Raw genomic sequence first — 17,221 nt, forward strand, 5'->3', positions numbered from 1 at the left:
GAGTGACAGGGTCTTGAGAAGGGCCTTCACTGTCGCCTGCTTCCAGCACTTTCCACAGGGGCACGCCTCTTAACCTCTGGAGTGGAATTCCCACTTCCGCACCTTAGTGTCCTCAGCCCACTGCTTGGCTAGGTGTTGCTGGAGAGGGCAGACAAGGCCACAGCTACCAGAGGAGGGGGAGGTCGGGGCGACAGCTGCCGCGTCCTCAAAGGGCGCTCTGTGTGTGTCTGGCGCATAGCCCTACCCGTGCCTACCCGCCTGCATCCAGCTGGCACCCGGGCTCCTCGGCGGAGAGCAGCAGCTCAGCCTGGCGCCTGGGCTCCGAGCCACACGCTGCCTGCGGTGCTGACTCCCTGCGCCCCTCCTCCCTGCGCCCCAGGCTCGTCTCCCTTCCTATTCTCCTTTGGTTCTTCTGTGTCCTCACCCACTTCTCTTTTCCCCTCTTCTTGGTGTCCAGGCCAGAACAGAGGGGAATAAAGGGCAATGGATTCCCGGGAGGAGTGTGGTTGAGGCCGTGGTACCCCACGCTCAAAGCCATCAGCTGCTCACTGAACAGCATCCATAATGCATCCCTTGATACAGAGAAGGGAAACCCTGGCATTGTTCCTTTGGTGTGAGGCAGGGATCCCGACCAGAGAAGCCCCTCAGGGGGCCTAATACAGCTCCCTTATAACCCTAAAGGTGATGGGTGTTTCTCCTGATAGGCCCTGCAGGAAAGAAAGAAAGAAAAAAAATCCCAGGATAACTCAGTCCTCAGTCCAGAGTAGCTCAGACCAGAAGCAACTTCGAGGCTGCCCACGAGGCACCAACTCTAGAGAGGGTCGTTGAGGTCTGGCCCCGGCCTTCACACCGTTAGTCCCCACTCTGGACCCCACAGAGGTAGGGCTTATTGTTGTTCCTGGCACTGAGAGAGAAAGGAATTTGGGCATGGCTCTTTGGCCTTGTAAATCTAAGCAGAGACTGGCTTCACAGCCAACTGTCTGGATACCTCTGCCCCTCAAGCCTTACCATGTCTAGAGGAACACAGGGGTGGAGGTGGCTTCTTTTCTCTTCCCCACCAGGTAATGGAGAACGTTCCTGGCCCAGGGGAATGTGGTGAATCTATGGAGGGCCTTTTCTTCCCCTGATGCCAAGTAGCTTTTTAAAATTTCATTTTAATTGATAATGGAGCTTGAACTCAGGGCCTGGGCTCTGTCCCAGAGCTCTTTTGTGCAAGGCTACAATTCTACCACTTTGAGCCACAGCACCCCTTCTGGTTTTCTGGTGGTTACTTGGAGGTAAGAGTCTCATGAACTTTCCTTCCCAGGCTGGGTTTGAATTACAATCTTCAGATCTCAGCCTCCTGAGTAGCTAGGATTGCAGGTGTGAGCCACCAGTACCTGGTCCTTGTAGCAATTTCACATCAGCATGATATCTTTGTCACCATCAGGGAACCTGTGTGGATCCTCTGTGTGTGTGTGTGTGTGTGTGTGTGTGTGTGTGTGTGTGCGCTAGTATTGAGGTTTGAACTCAGGGCTTGGATGCTATCTCTAAGCTTTTTCTGCTTAAGGCCAGTACTCTACAATTACACCTCAACTTCTACCTTTTTTTGGTGGTTAATGGAGATAAGAATCTCAGACCTTCCTGCCTGGACTGGCTTCAAACTATAATCCTTACATCTCAGGCTCCTGAATAACTAGGATTACTGGCAAGAGTGCCCTCTCTGTGATTTTACATTTTTATTAACTAAAAACCCGCACTTTATTCAGATTGTTTTTGTTGTCCTTACTGTCCTTTTCCTCCTCTGAAACTCAGGTCATTTATTTATTTATTTTTGGTGCTGGTTCTGAGGCTTAAATTCCAGACTGGGGCACTGTCCCTGAGCTTTTTTGCTCAAGGCTAGTGCTCTACTACTTGAGCCACAGCTCCACTTGCAGCTTTTTGCTGGTTAATTGGAGATAGTTTCTCATGCAGAGCGCCAGTGGCTCACACCTGTAATCCTAGCTACTCGGGAGGCTGAGAACTGAGGCTCATGGTTCAAAGCCAGTGGAGGCAGGAAAGTCCGTGAGATTCTTATCTCCAATAAACCACCAGAAACCCGAAGTGGCTCTGTGGCTCAAGCAGTAGAGCACTCTTCTTGAGCTGAAGAGCTGAGGGATAGCACCCAAGCCCAGAGTTCAAGCCCCACAATGGACCAAAAAAAAAAAAAGGTTCCCAGACTTTCTTGCCCAGGCTGGCTTTGAACTATGATCCTCAGACCTCAGCTTCCAGAGTAGCTAGGATTACAGGCATAAACCACTGCCACCTGGCTAGACCACAGATCACCTTTAATTGTCGAATCTCCTTACCAGTGCCTGGTCAGGGTGAGGCTATATTTAGGGGCCATATTCATCTAGCCTTAGGAGATTTAGGAGGTCCCAATATTTCCCCTAAGACCCTATTCAGAGTCCCGCTTTTGCCCTCAGGTTGCAGACTTGGGTAACAACAGTCTAAGTAGTATAGAGAGATCCATGATCCCAGCTCCTCCTTCATTGGACATCACAGCCTGGGCTTCTACGATGGTTGTGCGGCCAATGCAGGAGTCCACTGGCTCAGTGTAAGCATATCTGTCTCTGGTCATGGGGACAAGTGCAAACGCTGAGGCTTCACCAGATAGCCTGGCAAGAGGAGGCCCAAGCCCCCCACAGGTATGGATGCTTTGACGCCCTAGTTTCCGTAATTTATCCTACAAAATGTGCTCACACACTGGGCACTGGTAGCTCACACCTGTAATCCTAACTACTGAGGAGGCTGTGATCTGAGGATTGCAGTTTGAAGCCAGCCCGGGCAGATAAATCTGACAGACTCTTACTTCCAATTCACCAGCAAAAAGCTGGAGGTGGTTGGGTTGCTGGTGGCTCACACCTGTAATCCTAGCTACTCAGGAAGCTGAGATCTGAGGATCACAGTTCAAAGCCAGCCTGGGTAGGAAAGTCTGCGAGACTTTTATCTTTATATAACCAGCCAAAAGTCAAAAGTAGAAGTGTGACTTAATGGTAGAGCACTAGCCAAGTAAGAGTGTAAGGCCATGATTAAAACCGGAGTACCAGCATAGCCACACACAGAGCTGGAAGGGAGACGTGACTCGAGTAGTAGACTACCAGCCTTATCCAAAAAAACTAAACCTAAACAAACCATATGTACTACTCAGAGTCATTCAGTGCATTCACAGTATTGTGTGAATGTTGTTCTTGTAGCCTTTCTCCCCCTAGCCAGGCAAGAGGGGCCTCCTCCCTGGACCCCAGTCTCCCAGAGCACTGGCGACCGGCATCCTGTGGTTAGTGGTCTCTCAGGTCTTCGAGGATATTTGCAAATACCAGCAGCCAGAGCCCCTTTCAGGAGTGAGCTCCCATCCTCAGTGACTGTGACAAGCGGAATTTCACTCTTCAGTGGAAACAATCCCTAGGGCGCTGTATTTCTGCATCCAGAGTCGAAGCCCATCAGCTGAATAGTATACATTCTTTAAATTATTAAAGAGCCCGAAAGGGCGGCTGCCACATTGGGGTCACCAGTGTGAGTCCCAGAGCCACAGTGTCATGTTCTCGGTGAGGACAGATCACCAGGCACCTCCATCCGTGGCCCTGTGATGTTGCCCCAAAGCCAAAGGGTCTGGGTGCACTGGGGAAATCTCCCCATTTCCCCCAATGGGAGACTGATCTTTGTGATAACAGGAAGGAACTCTCTTTCTGTGGTTGGCAGCCAACATCAGCCCTTTGACAAGAATCCAGGCTGCCTATCTATCACCTTTGACCTCCAGTGACAGGGCAGAACAGGCGGCTGGGCCTGCGTTCTGACCCTACCCTGTGAACTTCTTCTGGGCACTGTCCCTGAACTCTTTTGCTCAAGGCTAGCACTCTACCATGTTGAGCTTCTGGTTTTCTGGTGGCTAACTGGAGATAAGAGTCTCATGGACTTTACTGTCCAGGCTGTCTTTGAACCTTCAGATCTCAGCATCTTGAGTAGCTAAGATTACAGGTGTGAGACTCTTACCTCCGAGTAACTAACCCAAAAGCTAGAAATGGAACTATGGCTCAAGTGCTAGAGCTCCGGCCTTGAGCAAAATGAAACAAAACAAAAACAAAAAACAAAAAAAAAAAAACCCTCAGGGACAGGACCCACACAATAAAACAGAACAAAACCGTATTGTCCAGTCTGATTCTAGGATGCCCTTCTCCTCCCAGTTCAAGGCCCGTTTCGCCCAAAACACTAGGCCTCCACTCAAAGTAGGCAAACAGAGGGGGGGGGGACTCACTTCCAGGAGGGAATTGGTTAGGGCCTATTAGTTCAAGACTTAGAAAATGAGCCCTTTCCCTGACAATAGAACTCCCCCAGAAGAAGTAATTTAGATAGACCAGGGATGCTGATGAATAGACCTAAGGACAAGGCAGTTAAACACGGCACTATTCATAATAAAATGTGAGTAAAAAAAATTATAAAGTAGGACATATAACCCCTAAAAAAAAATCGTGTCCTCATCATGAGTTTGAGGTTAGCCTGAGCCATATAGCAAGAGCGGGCCTGAAGAGAAAGCAAGGGCTGGGGTGTAGCTCAGTGGTAGCACACTTGCCAATCATGTGCAAGTCTCTGGATTTGATTCTTAGCACTGCATAAAAAATAAAAACAAAACAAACCGGGCATAGAAGCAGTACATCTGATAGAATCTTCCAGCGATGGAAAGGTTCTGTCTGCACTGTCTAGCACCCTGGCAACTGATCACATATGACTTACTGAGCACTTGAAATCCTTGCCTAGTGCATCTAAAGAGCTGCATTAATCTCTCTCCCCACAGCCCATCTCCCCCCTTCCCCCCCTCATCTCTCAGGATGGAACCCAGGGCCTTCCACATGCTAGGCATATGTGCCATCACGGAGTGATCTACAGCCCAATCCTTTCCTTTTTCCTTTCTTTTTTTGTGACAGTATAAGGACTTGAGTTCAGAGCCTGGGCACTGGGCACCTTACCTTTTTTGCTTAGACTGGCACTATCATTTGAGCCACAGCTCTACTTCCACCTTTTCTTTCTTTTTAATGTTAATTGGAGATAAGAGTCTCACGAACTTTCCTATCTGAGCAGTCTACGAAACATGATCCTCACAATTTATGTCTCCTAGGAACTAGGGTAACAGGTGTAAGCCACCAACTCCCAGCTTTTAATTTTAATAAATTACAATTTTTAGTGTCTATAGAATCACATGAGTACAGTACACTCCCAATGACACTAAAGATATGAGAAAAACAAGACACAAGACTCAAAGTGTGCTTAGGTATAGAGTAGGTTTCTGTTAGGAAGATCACAGACTTGCTGGGCGCCGGTGGCTCCCGCCTATAATCCTAGCTACTCAGAAGGCTGAGATCTAAGGATCGCAGTTCAAAGCCAACCCGGGCAGGAAAGTCTGTGAAACTCTTATCTCCAATAAACCACCTGAAAACCAGAAGTGGCGTTGTAGCTCAAGTGGTAGAGCACTAGCCTTGAGCTGAAGAGCTGAGGAACAGCGCTCAGGCCCAGAGTTTAAGCCCCATGACTGACAAAAAAAAAAAAAAGATCACAGACTTGTATTTTAATAGGATTTTTTTCCATTTTTTTTTCTGGGAGAAATATGCTAGGGATTAGAACCCAGGACCTCACGAATGCTAAGCACACACTCTGTCATAGAAGAACACCCTCTGCCTCATCCTTCTAATACATCCTAATATCTTAATATCTTTCTAGGATACCAGGAAGAATAGTATCAGCAGAGGGGAGGAAGGACGGGCAAAGCCCAGAGCAGGACAAGCTCAGGAACGGCCTACACTGGCCAAGTTGGCCTGAAGCTGGTAGACTCTCGTCCACCTCTCAGGGCTGGTTTTGTATGTCAGGATGTTCTGTCCAAACAGCATGACTATCCAGCCAAAACACTGCACACTCACTGTGCGTGTGTGTGCGCGTGCACACATGCATGTGCACCTGCATCTTTCCATCTGTCTCCAACCTGCAGCACAGCATTGCCTCTTCAGCTGTGTTTGTTGGGACTTGGGTGGATTTTGTTGCTTGAATTTCTTGCCTGCTTCCCGGGCCTGAATTCAGCTGCTTCTTTAAGTTCCTGATAATGACACAGAGGCTTCAACTGAGTTCCTTGCTGTGATTTCAAAGGCTTCATAAGGGGAGAGTTCATTTCCTGCAGGTGAGTCTCGGCAGATGTGGGCAGGAACTAGGGCTGGCTTGCTCATTATGGTTTTGCTGGTGTGGCAGGTATTTAGGAATTTGAATTATTTGAAGTGGTGAAGATAAAGGAAGATGTAATTTCCCCAAATACATGGCTGGAGGCTTTCATATTTTTTTTCAAACAGGTAGGGAGGTCATAGGTCATGAAAGGTGATTTTTCCAACAGGAGTTTTCAAACATTTCTGTTCTGGGTTATATGGAAGTGGTACACCTGTAATTCCAGCTACTTCGGAGGTTAAGGTAAAGGGCTAGTTTGAACACAGGCACCAGGGCCAACCTGGGCAACATAGACCTCATCTCCTGAAACAAAACAAATGGGTCAGTAGACTTCTGATGTTAAACTCCAGGCACTATTCTATCCACTCCTTCATTTAACAGATGCAGCAATGGGGTCGGGGGAATGAGGGCCAAGCCATGTACCCAAGGACACTACAAGGTCAGCAGGGCTAGGATTAGAATCTGGCTGTCTGATGTGGCTTATTATTATTTTTTCCAGTCCTGGGGCTTGAACTCAGTGCCTGGGTACTGTCCCTGAGCTGCTTTTTGCTCAAGGCTAGCGCTCTACCACTTGAGCCACAGCACCATTTCTGGCTTTTTCTGTGTATGTGGTGCTGAGGAATCTAACCCTGGGCTTCATACATGCTAGGCAAGCACTCTACCACTAAGCCACATTCCCAGCCCTGGTGTGGCTGTTTTTAAACCTATCACTCTGCCCCTCAATTTGCCTGTGGAGGGAGGTTTGGCTTTAAGGGAAGTTGGATAATAGTGAGGTGTGCGGTTTTCCTTAACACTAACTGGATGTCCAAAAACCCCATTCATTTTTTTTTTTTTGGTGCCAGTCCTGGGGCTTGAACTCAAGGCCTGGATGCTGTCCTTTAGCTTTTTTGCTCAAGGCTGGTGTTCTACCACTTTGAGCCATGGCTCCACTTCTGGCTTGTTGGTGGTTAATTGGAGATAAGAGTCTCATGAATGTTCCTGCCTGGGCTGGCTTCAAACCACAATCCTCAGATCTCAGCTTCCTGAGTAGCTAGGATTACAGGAGCCTGGCACAATTCAGGTCTGACACTAACTACCCAGAGTGATTACCTACAGGATCAAAGGCAGGGTTCCAGATTGTTTCCAAGTCTAGATGCCAGCTGCAAATGGGATGCCCAGGCATCTATACTTCTGTCTAGTTGTCTACCAATTAGGGGCCTCTCATATCATCTTTCCCTATCAGGTTTGATTAATTTGCTAGAACAACTCACAAGCTCAGGAAAAGTGCTAAATTACGAATACAGTCTTTATACAGTGTACAGATGAACTGTCAAAGGGAGATATACACAGATGTTCCTGTAGATTTAGGGGTGCACTATCTCTAGGGCATGTGGATGTGCTCACCAGCCTCCTGGAACTATGTGGCTTAGGAGTTTTGCATTGGTACAATTAAGTCACTGGCTATTGGAACTCGACATACTAATCCTCTAATCATGCCATAGGTCTGGTCTCTATGCCAGAAACAAAAGGCAACGTGTTAACTTTGTTATCCTACTAACATAGAGTAACTGCAGTTTGAGAGAAACCCCATTGCACTGAAATGATAAAACCAACTTGGGTAATGCTGGTTATTCTGTTTCTAGCCCAGTTGTTTACAGCTGGCTCCAGGGCACAATAGAAAAGGGCTGGGAAGGGCGTCACTGGAGTAAGGGCACGTTCCCTTCACTGTATCTCAGAATCTTGAACCTTAAAGATCTGATAATGAAGCTCCGTGGCTGAACAGCTGTGGAGCTACGGGTCTGTGAGAGACAAAGGTAAAGAGAGGAGAAGGCAAAGCGCCTGAGACAGCATTCTCAGGTATGGCTGCCAGGAGCTTTAAAAATGGCTTCCATCCATCAGTCAGGATGCCTCAAGTTCTGCAAGGCCTCACGCTCTGCCAGCTCCAGGCTACAATGCGAATGTGTGGTGTGGAGACGAGACCAGGGCACTAGTCCGAGGGTGGCTTTTCACCTTCCTTCCAGAGGCTCAGAGCAGGAGGCTCTGACTTGTCGATGTCCTGAGGGGGTTGGTCATCTTTTCCATTAAGGGAAGGGACCCAGTGTGGCTTCTTAGCTGTGGTAAATGGCTCTGGGATGGCTCAGGGTACTAAGCAGCGTTTGAAGACAAGCCATTCCACAGGAAATTTCTATTAACAAACTGACACCGACTGTGATTCATTTTAGGATCTGCAGATTTGAAGCTCATCTATCCAGGTCGGAATCATTTATTTTGCCCCTAACAAGTCGAGGCCTGCCATGGCATCTTCCTAACATATGGTTTGCTTGCGTTCTGTCTGTGTTCATCTGTCAGGGCCATGTCGGTGAGGGAAGGCTGACAGAGCAGGCACACCATCGGCATTGGCGGGAGAAGCAATTCTTCCGTGTGGCTGTGCTGCGAGCAGGCATCCGGCCTGGTCAGTCCACTCAGCATCTCCAGCCACCCCAAACCCGATTTTGAAATGGGATGTTACTCTTCTCCCGGGAAACGTTCCTGGAGCCATTTGGGAGGACCACTTTTGAATGTCTCCTCATCCAGAATGGGATGCAGAGTCAGCTCTGGATCCGGCGAGCTCATCACTATGGTAACGCTTCCATCCTTCTACTGTCCTTCCTTTGGACTCCTGGTAAGGAGACCGAGGGGAAATCTGCCAGATATATACAAATACGTAATGAATGGTGGCACCTGCCCGTAACCCTAGCACTTGGGAGGTTGAGGCAGGAGGATCAAGGCTACATACTGAGGGGTATGTGTCTCTTCCAATTTGCATACCTGTAAATGTAGCTCCTTATCTTTCTCTGACCATATAGCCTTTGTGTCTGACAGCTGCACTTACTGTTTATCGTTCTTTTTTTATGTTTTTTTTTTGTGTGAACATACTGTACAGAGGGGTTACAATTACATGGGCAGGATAATGCATAATTTCTTATCAAGCATTGTGTTTATCGTTCTATATAAACTCTCTAGTTATATTTCAAACCAACCAATATCAAGTATTATTTACATGTCTTAATGATTTTTTTTAATGGAGGGACTCATGGAAAACCATTTATTTATTCATTTTGTGGTGCTGGGGTTCAATCTAAGGGCCTCACACATGCTAGATAAGTGCTCTACCATTAAGATACATTCCTATGGGGGCTGGGAAGATGGCTCAGTGGTAGAGTGCTTGCCTTGCATGCCTGAGGCCCTGGGTTCGATTCCTTAGCACCACATAAGCAAAAAAGAAAAAAAAAGCCGGAGGTGGCGCTGTGGCTCAAGTGGTAGAGCGCTAGCCTTGAGCTGAATAGCTGAAGGACAGCGCCCAGGCCCAGAGTTCAGGCCCCACTACCGGACCCCAAAAAAAAAAAGATACATTCCTATGCTATGTGCTAGTGGTTCATGCCTAAAATCCTCGCTACTCAGGAGGCTGAAATCGGAAGATCATAGTTCAAAGCCAGCCTAGACAAGAAAGTTTATGAGACTCTTATCTCCAATTAAGCACCAAGCTGGAAGTGGAAAAACAAGATGAAACTCCCTTGTGAAATGCATCCTTCCTATACCAGAACTGCCTTCCTTCCTCCTCTCCTCCGTTCTGTGCCAGCTCAACTGAGGGCCTGGGCACTGTCCCTTAGCTTTTTCTACTCCAGGCTGGAGTTCTACCACTTGAGCCACAGCTCCATTTTGGGCTTTTTGGTAGTTAATTGGAGTCAAGAGTCTCACAGACTTTCCTGCCTGGGCTTAGAGCTGGGAGGGATCCTTAGATCTCAGCCTTCTGAGTAGCTAGGATTATAGAGCCCAGCCCCTTGTTCTTTATCACCCAGAACTGGAGGTGAAGCACAGAGAGATCTGTTCAAACAAACCTAGCCAGACTGGCCCTTATTCTCCTAGTTACTTCCCGCCCATCGCTTATCACCTCTGCCTTCTTACCATGCACTATTCTTTGGCAGACACAGGACATAAATCATCAGTTCTGTATCTTTGGGCTTTCCTATTCCTTACTGAGGACTCCCACATATGTGTAAAAGAAACACCCGATGCGAGAATGCTTTTCTTTTTTCTTCTTCTGTTAACCTGTCTATGTCAGTTGAATTCTTAGGCCCAGTTGGAGACCCTGAGGGTACAGTAAAAAGGTTTTCCTCCACTCCAGGGGTTTCTAGGATTTTTATGATTACAAGGAATCATGCCTCCTTGCCTACGTGCTGAAGCTTGCCCAGGATGTGAACTGAGGAAGAAAGTCTGCCGTCAGGAGCCAGGCATAGCTCCACATTTATTAGGCATCATCAAAGTGTTTTTCAGAGCAGTACTAATTTATACGCCCTAAGACTGGCTTTCAGGGGCCAAGGTGTGCAATTTAATTCTATCATCTTAGCACGTACGTTGCTTCACTCAATAGAATGTTGAGGAGTAGGCAGTGCAGTATTAAACATTCTCAGCCATCTTTCTTTCGTGTTGGTCCTAGGGCTTGAACTCTAGATCTGGACGCTGTCCCCGAGCTTTATGTGCACAAGGCTAGTGTTCTACCACTTGAGCCACAGCTCCACTTCTGGCTATTTTTATTTTTCCCTGTCAGTTTTGGGGCTTGAACTCAGGGCGTGGGAGCTGTCCTTTAGCTTTTGCTCTCAAGGCTAGTGACACAGCGCCACTTCCAGTTTTCTGGTGATTAATTGGAGATACCAGTCTCATGGACTTTCCTGCCCAGGCTGGCTTCAAACCGTGATCCTCAGATCTCAGCCTCCTGAGTAAGCTAGGATTACAGACATGAGCCACGGGTACCTGGTCCTCAGCAATCTTTTGAAGACAGGGAATGAGATTCAGAGAGGCTGAGTGATTTCCCAGGTTCCAGAGTGGAAGGTCTGAGGAGGAGGCTAACTCCTGCAGATGGAATGCTCTTCTGATGTCACTTTCTCCCCCCCCCCATCCCTCCCCTCATTTTCTGAAGCCAAGCAGCATCCCAAGTGGATGCGGCACAGAAGCATCCTGGTGGAGCAGAGCCTGGGTTTCTGTGATGGCCTATCAGCAGTGTCCCTACCCTGCAGCAGGACTGGAGCTCCGGCCTGGGTGCCATTGGCCGTGGTGTACCAGCTTTCGTCTCTTTCAGTTGCATGCATGTCTGCATCCTGAGGTTCCTCAGCTTGGCACTGGAGTCTTCCCTTCCCAGCAGAAGTCCTGAAATACTGTGGTGGTGGGAGCCACAAGGTACCATCTTGTCCCTTCAGGTGACCCCCTGCTGTGTGCCAGGCATATGCTGGCCAGCTGGCTCCCCGAAGACCTCCAGCCTACCTCCTCCTCTGGAAAGGGGGAAGACTCGATTGGACAGCAGAGGAGGGAGCACCAACCACTTGTGGATGATGCTAGATGCTTCTAGTCCTTTTTTGGGAGTCCCTCCATCCTCACAGCACTTCGGTTTGCTCACTTCCGGTGTTTAGACCCACAGCTCACGACACACTCAAGCACTCTGTGCTCTGGGGAAACAGAAAGACTGCACTGTTCAGGACCTGTCCTGGGTTCTTCCCACTATGCCCCATTATGCCTGCCAGACGGCACCAACCAAGCCGTGCATGCTACAAGACACATCACCCACCACATCTCAGCACAAGAACCATACCGTGTTGCTCCCAGGTGGCAGCCTAGCAGCTGGGAGCTTGTGCCCTGCCCTTCCAGGCCCATCGATCTACTCACGTTTAGGGGGGTTTCCTGGTCCTGTAGTGCCTGCCACTCAGCTCATTACTATACACACAGACTCATGAAGACAGGCCCCCCCTGATCTGGGTCTGCCAGGGGCCTTGCTCTAGTTCCTCCATCTGAGCCCCGACATTGTACAGCTCGCTCATTCCAGGTCTAGTTCTTAATGTGTCCCTTTTGGTCCCCAGAGGCTTTCTCCAGTGTTCCTAATTAGCACACTGCATTCCTCAGGAAATAGGTGAGCAGGGCACAGATTGAGGCTTGTTTTAGCCTTTGACCTTATGCTATTTTAGGGCTGCTTTTTCCATAATGAGAAGCTAGCAGATGCTCGGTGAATGTGACATCCTCATTTGAGACACAGAAGCAGCAAAGACCGGTGGGCAGCAGACAACTCCCTGGGAGTCACTGGACCCTGCGGGACAATGGAGTATCCTGGCTTGGTTCTCACAGGCCACAGAAGCCACAGTGAGACCAGCACTGGACCTGGTAGAGGCTGACCAACTACCCCAGAGCCCTGACTCATTCTTTCCATTTCCTGCAAATATTTCCTTGACAATTCCCAACTCCTGGGTAAAGGGACACCACTTCCTTTGGGAGCTTTCACTACATGTGGATGTAAAGAGCTAAATCAAGTATTTCTTTTCTTACAAATTATGGGTTATCTTGGGGTTCATTTCACTTACCGTTATCTTCTTTATTTTTTTTGTAGGTTCATGAGGCTTGAACTCTGGGCCTGGGCGCTGTCCCTCAGCTCTTCAGCTCAAGGCTAGCACTCTACCACTTGAGCCACAGCGCCACTTCTGGCTTTTTTCTTTTTGCTTATGTGGTGCTGAGGAATCGAACTCAGGGCCTCAGGCATGCAAGGCAAGCGCTCTACCACTGAGCCACCTTCCCAGCCCCAGCCATGGTTTTTTATTTAGGAAAAATTCAAATCTATATAAAAGTAGAGAATGGAATAACGGACAGAATCCCTTCCTCTCCTAGCTTCAACAACTATCATAACCTGGCTCATCTTGTTTTATACTCTAACCTACTCTCGTCCCAGGGCCAATTTTAAAGAATAGAGAGAAGTTATTGGTTCATGACAAAGGCTGAGTGTGCTGGGTGTACTGTCAGCCTGCCTTCCAGGGCAGGGAAATGCCACCCCCCCCCACCTTCCAGTCTCCCGTGCAGGGAGGTGCAGGGTGAAGCGATGGCCCAGATATGACCCAGGGCTGCTCTGAGGCTCTCTGTGAGGGAAATGCATGCATTCTTAGGTGTGCATGTATGTTTGTAAGTGTACACACATCTGTGTCACCCTGGGCATGTGATTCACTAATGAGCCTAAGTGCATTCAGTACAGGAGGCTCTTCGAGACGCTCCAGGGCCGGATGACACAAGGTAAATGACAGTTTTGGGGGACACTGAGAGGGCATCTGTGTTAGGAACAGGGCCATCAGGAGGCTAGCTTCTGTCAACAGGAAGGAGACCGGAGGGGCTTTTCAGAAGACTCATGGACAGAGAGTCTCTGTATGGAGATGGGTGGAAAAGATGCGTCCCCAGCAGAGCTGTGGCTGCCGTGGATGCAGGGCAGGAGGATGGTGAGCAGGGCCCAGGCACACAGCTGGGGTTTTCACCAATGTTCCAGACTTCGTTCCCCAGGCCTGGGAATAGCCCACACATGGGGAATACACCTGCTCATGCAGCTTTCATCCTGACTTCTTAGACTCCAAAGATGTGAGCATTTGCTATAAAGAAGAAACCCTAATTTATCATGAGTTTAGTTCCATTTATTATTATTAAAAAAATTTTTTTTTGGGTGGGTTGTGGAGCTTGAATTTTGGGCTGGGCGCTATCCCTGAGCTCTTCAGCTCAAGGCACTCTACCACTTTGAGCCATGGCGCCACTTCTGGTTTTCTGTTGGTTATTGGAGAGCAGAGTCTCATGGACTTTCCTGCCTGGGCTGGCTTTGAACCATGATCTTCAGATCTTAGCCTCTTGAATAGCTAGGATGACAGGCGTGAGCCACCAACGCCCAGCTAATACCATTTATATGAGAGGATTCTGGATCATTTTCCAACAGGGAGAGAGGCCTGCTCATGCGTGTGGGTACATTAGCCCTGAATTGAAGAACTGGGTGAATCAGAAGGACGAAGGCACGCAGAGAGCAGTTAGGGAAGCATACCTCCCACAGGTAGTGTCCTACAGGCAGTAGGCAGCGCAAGAGCATCAGACAGCACTACAGGGAAGTCTTGCCTGGAGCCTCGGTGGCCCCGCCTTAGAATTTGGAGGTCACATCCCTGCCCACTCTGGCTGGGCTTAGGTTAAAGGACTTCCCTCTGTTCTTGCTGTGTTCCAATACAGGACCACAACTATCACAACTGAAACCTCACAGGCCACCTGTTTGGTCACAGCCTCAAATGCTCTATTATTTCTAGAATCCTTTATTGAGGTGGATGAGAACAGACAATGACGTCAAATGTAATAGGACAACCACCCCATGTGGTCGGTCAGGTGTGGTTGCGAGGTAGGGCTCGAGATGTCCCAGCTAGACTGGGGTCAGACTCTGCGGCCCAGCAAAGGGAAGGCAAGGAACCTCTTCATCACCAGCCTAGTAGAAGTCTGACTTTTATTTAACAACAAACGTTTAGAAATAAGATGAATGAAATCACTTGAGAGTAGGATACATAAACAGAACTTCAATGTAGAAAAAAAGGCCCTGCTGGGAAAGGGGATGAGGAACACTGGAATTGTCTCAGAGACACACAGAAAGCTCACATTGTCAACAGGATTAAGCTGCTACGGATTCTCCCCAGAGCATCAGGGTTTCATTTTGCTCAGCCTGAGATCTCGCTCGATTTCAAACTGTCTGTGGTCCACTCGGTCTAGAAAAGCTTTCCGTTCAATGTACCTGGAGGAAGATAACAAAGCACTTGTTGAGTACAGTCCACAAGAAACCTGCACTGTCTCACCCTGGGGACAAACTGGGGCCTTCCCCGTTCGGTCCCACCCCAGGGACAAAGCAGACTTCAGCAAACGCAAGCAGAGGGCCTGGCAGGTTAGAAGGACGGAGGCTCTGTCACCAACATCCAACCACCCCTAAGGATGAGTTTGGCTTAGATGTGAATGCAAATCAAATGTAAAGGACAGGGCAACAGCTTATCAAAGGCAAAGTAAACTGGAGGTTCAGTGTCCAAAAATCATTCACCTCTGTGACAAGACTAAGTGAAAATGGAAAAACAGTCAGCTTGGTTACATATGAGCTGGGCAATGCTGGGTGAGAGACTGAGCCTCTCTGAGCTTCATTTTTCGCCACAGGAACATGGTGATGCATATCCTAGCCTTGCAAGTGAATTTTCGTGGCGGGCAAGGGAAAGCTACATATTCTGTCCATTCCTCATGACACATGGAGTCAATGGGGCAGAGAAATGACTTCAGAGCACTACTATGTGCTAAGAGCTGTGCCCTTTGATTGTGCGTAACTCTGACCACCCCTTGCTTATCATCCTTGTTGTTCTCAACTTGGTTGGGCCAGGCTGCTTTGGCCAGGATGACAGGAGAGGCCGTTCCCTAGTCATTTAAGGAAGGAGATAGTGATCAAGAGCTTCTTCCTCTACTGTCACAAACAGGGAGGATCCCCTTAGAAGGCTGGTTCTCTGCTTTGGCTCTGGGGCCAAGGTTGGTGATCCCAGGCAGGGTGAGAAGGAAGGAGGGAAGGGGGGAGGGAAGCAGGAGGCATGCTGATGAGCAGTGAGGCTGGCTGCTTAATGAGACACAGCTGCATTTTAATGTACCTTCTAGCCATAAAATATGCTGCAATTTGCTTGGGGGGAGGAGATTTCTGCTAATTAATCTACCCAGAGAGCAAAAGGACCATTGAAAATGGGAGACATAATTGAATCTCTGCACTAATTTTTCTTTTGTTGCATGGCAGAAAATGTGAATCTGTCACTGGCAGGTTATTATGTTTATGGTGAGAATGCTACCAGGCTCAGGAACCTGTGTTTCTTGCTGAGTTCAGACCTTGATTTCCCTCCCAAAAGCATCTTGTGCAGTAAGGCCCATCTTACTGCTCATCAACTGTGCCTGCAGCTAGTAACCCACACACATTACCTCTGGGATTGGCTAGAAGGCAGGCACTGAGTTACAAATCTTGACTACCACTGGCTGGCTGTGTGACTCTGGGCAAGCCACTAATAGTTTCTCAATACACAACAACAACAACAACATCCAAGAAGAATCTTCCCTAGGGAGGGCTGCTGCGAGGATTAAATGAAATTGTGTACATAGTGTTGAGCACAACACTATCCACTACGGTATTCTTTGCCAGTCCTGGGGCTTGAATTCAGGCAGTGGGCATTGTTACTGAGCTTCTCTTGCTCAAAGATAGCACTCTATCACTTGAGCCACAGCACCATTTTCTGTTTATGTGATACTGAGGAATCGAACCCAGGGCTTTATGCATGCTAGGCAAGTACTCTACCACTAAGCCACATTCCCAGCCCTCCACACTATGGTATTTTTTGAGCTCTTTTGATCAGAGCTAGTGCTCTACCACTTTGAGCCAGAGTGCAACTTCCAAGTTTTGGGTAGTTAACTAGTTTCTGCCTGGGCTGGCTTTGAATTGTGATCCTCAGCTCTCAACCTCCTGAGTAGTTAGGATGACAGTTGTGAGCCACCCAGTGCCTGGCTAACACTATAGTATTCATGAGGTTCCTATCGTCTTAGAAAACCAGGCTCTGGAGCAGAGTGCTCTGGAAGACAACACACAGGTTGAACTGGGACGTGTGTTATCAGCAAGCAGTAACTATTACCTGGATGAAGAATTAAGCTGCCAGGTCAAAATGGTCAACAAGGCTGGAAGGGGTGGATCTTAGGTTTGACATAAATCCCCACGTTCAGAGTTAACAGATTTACGAAGTAAAAATACAGGGATAAATTCGAATTCAGACTCTCTGGAAGACAGGGATGGGGCAGATACTGCAGACTTCTTCTGATAAAGGGAAAAATGGGGAGTTGAGTACTGGTGGCTCACGCCTGTAATCCTAGCTATGCAGGAGGCTGAGATGAAGATCAACTTTCCTGGGCAGGAAAGTTCATGAGATTCTTATCTCCAATTAACCAGAGAAAAGCCAGATTTGGAGCTGTGGCTCAAGTGGTAGGGTGCTAGCCTCAAGCAAACAACCACAGGGACAGCATCCAGACCCTGAGTTCAATCTCCAACACACACACACACACACACACACACACACACACACACACACACACACACAATGGATGCACAAATTCATAACCAAGGTAATATTGCTTATACACCCTATCTATTGCAAGTGGCACCACACAGACC

At 48.3% G+C, this 17,221-nt stretch overlaps 1 protein-coding gene across 1 annotated transcript in view; it reads right to left on the reverse strand.

The window, feature by feature from the left end:
- Positions 1-14,484: 14,484 nt before the first annotated feature.
- The window catches only part of Cfdp1 (craniofacial development protein 1), an 89,840-nt gene continuing 87,103 nt past the window's right edge, over positions 14,485-17,221 (reverse strand). The window contains exon 7 of the mRNA XM_013012982.1: positions 14,485-14,785. Coding sequence (XP_012868436.1) covers positions 14,695-14,785 — 91 coding nt within the window. The 3' untranslated portion in view covers positions 14,485-14,694. The remainder of the gene's footprint in view (positions 14,786-17,221) is intronic.

Source organism: Dipodomys ordii, unplaced genomic scaffold, assembly GCF_000151885.1.
Source record: "Dipodomys ordii isolate 6190 unplaced genomic scaffold, Dord_2.0 Scaffold18, whole genome shotgun sequence".
NCBI classification, from domain to species: Eukaryota; Metazoa; Chordata; class Mammalia; order Rodentia; family Heteromyidae; genus Dipodomys; species Dipodomys ordii.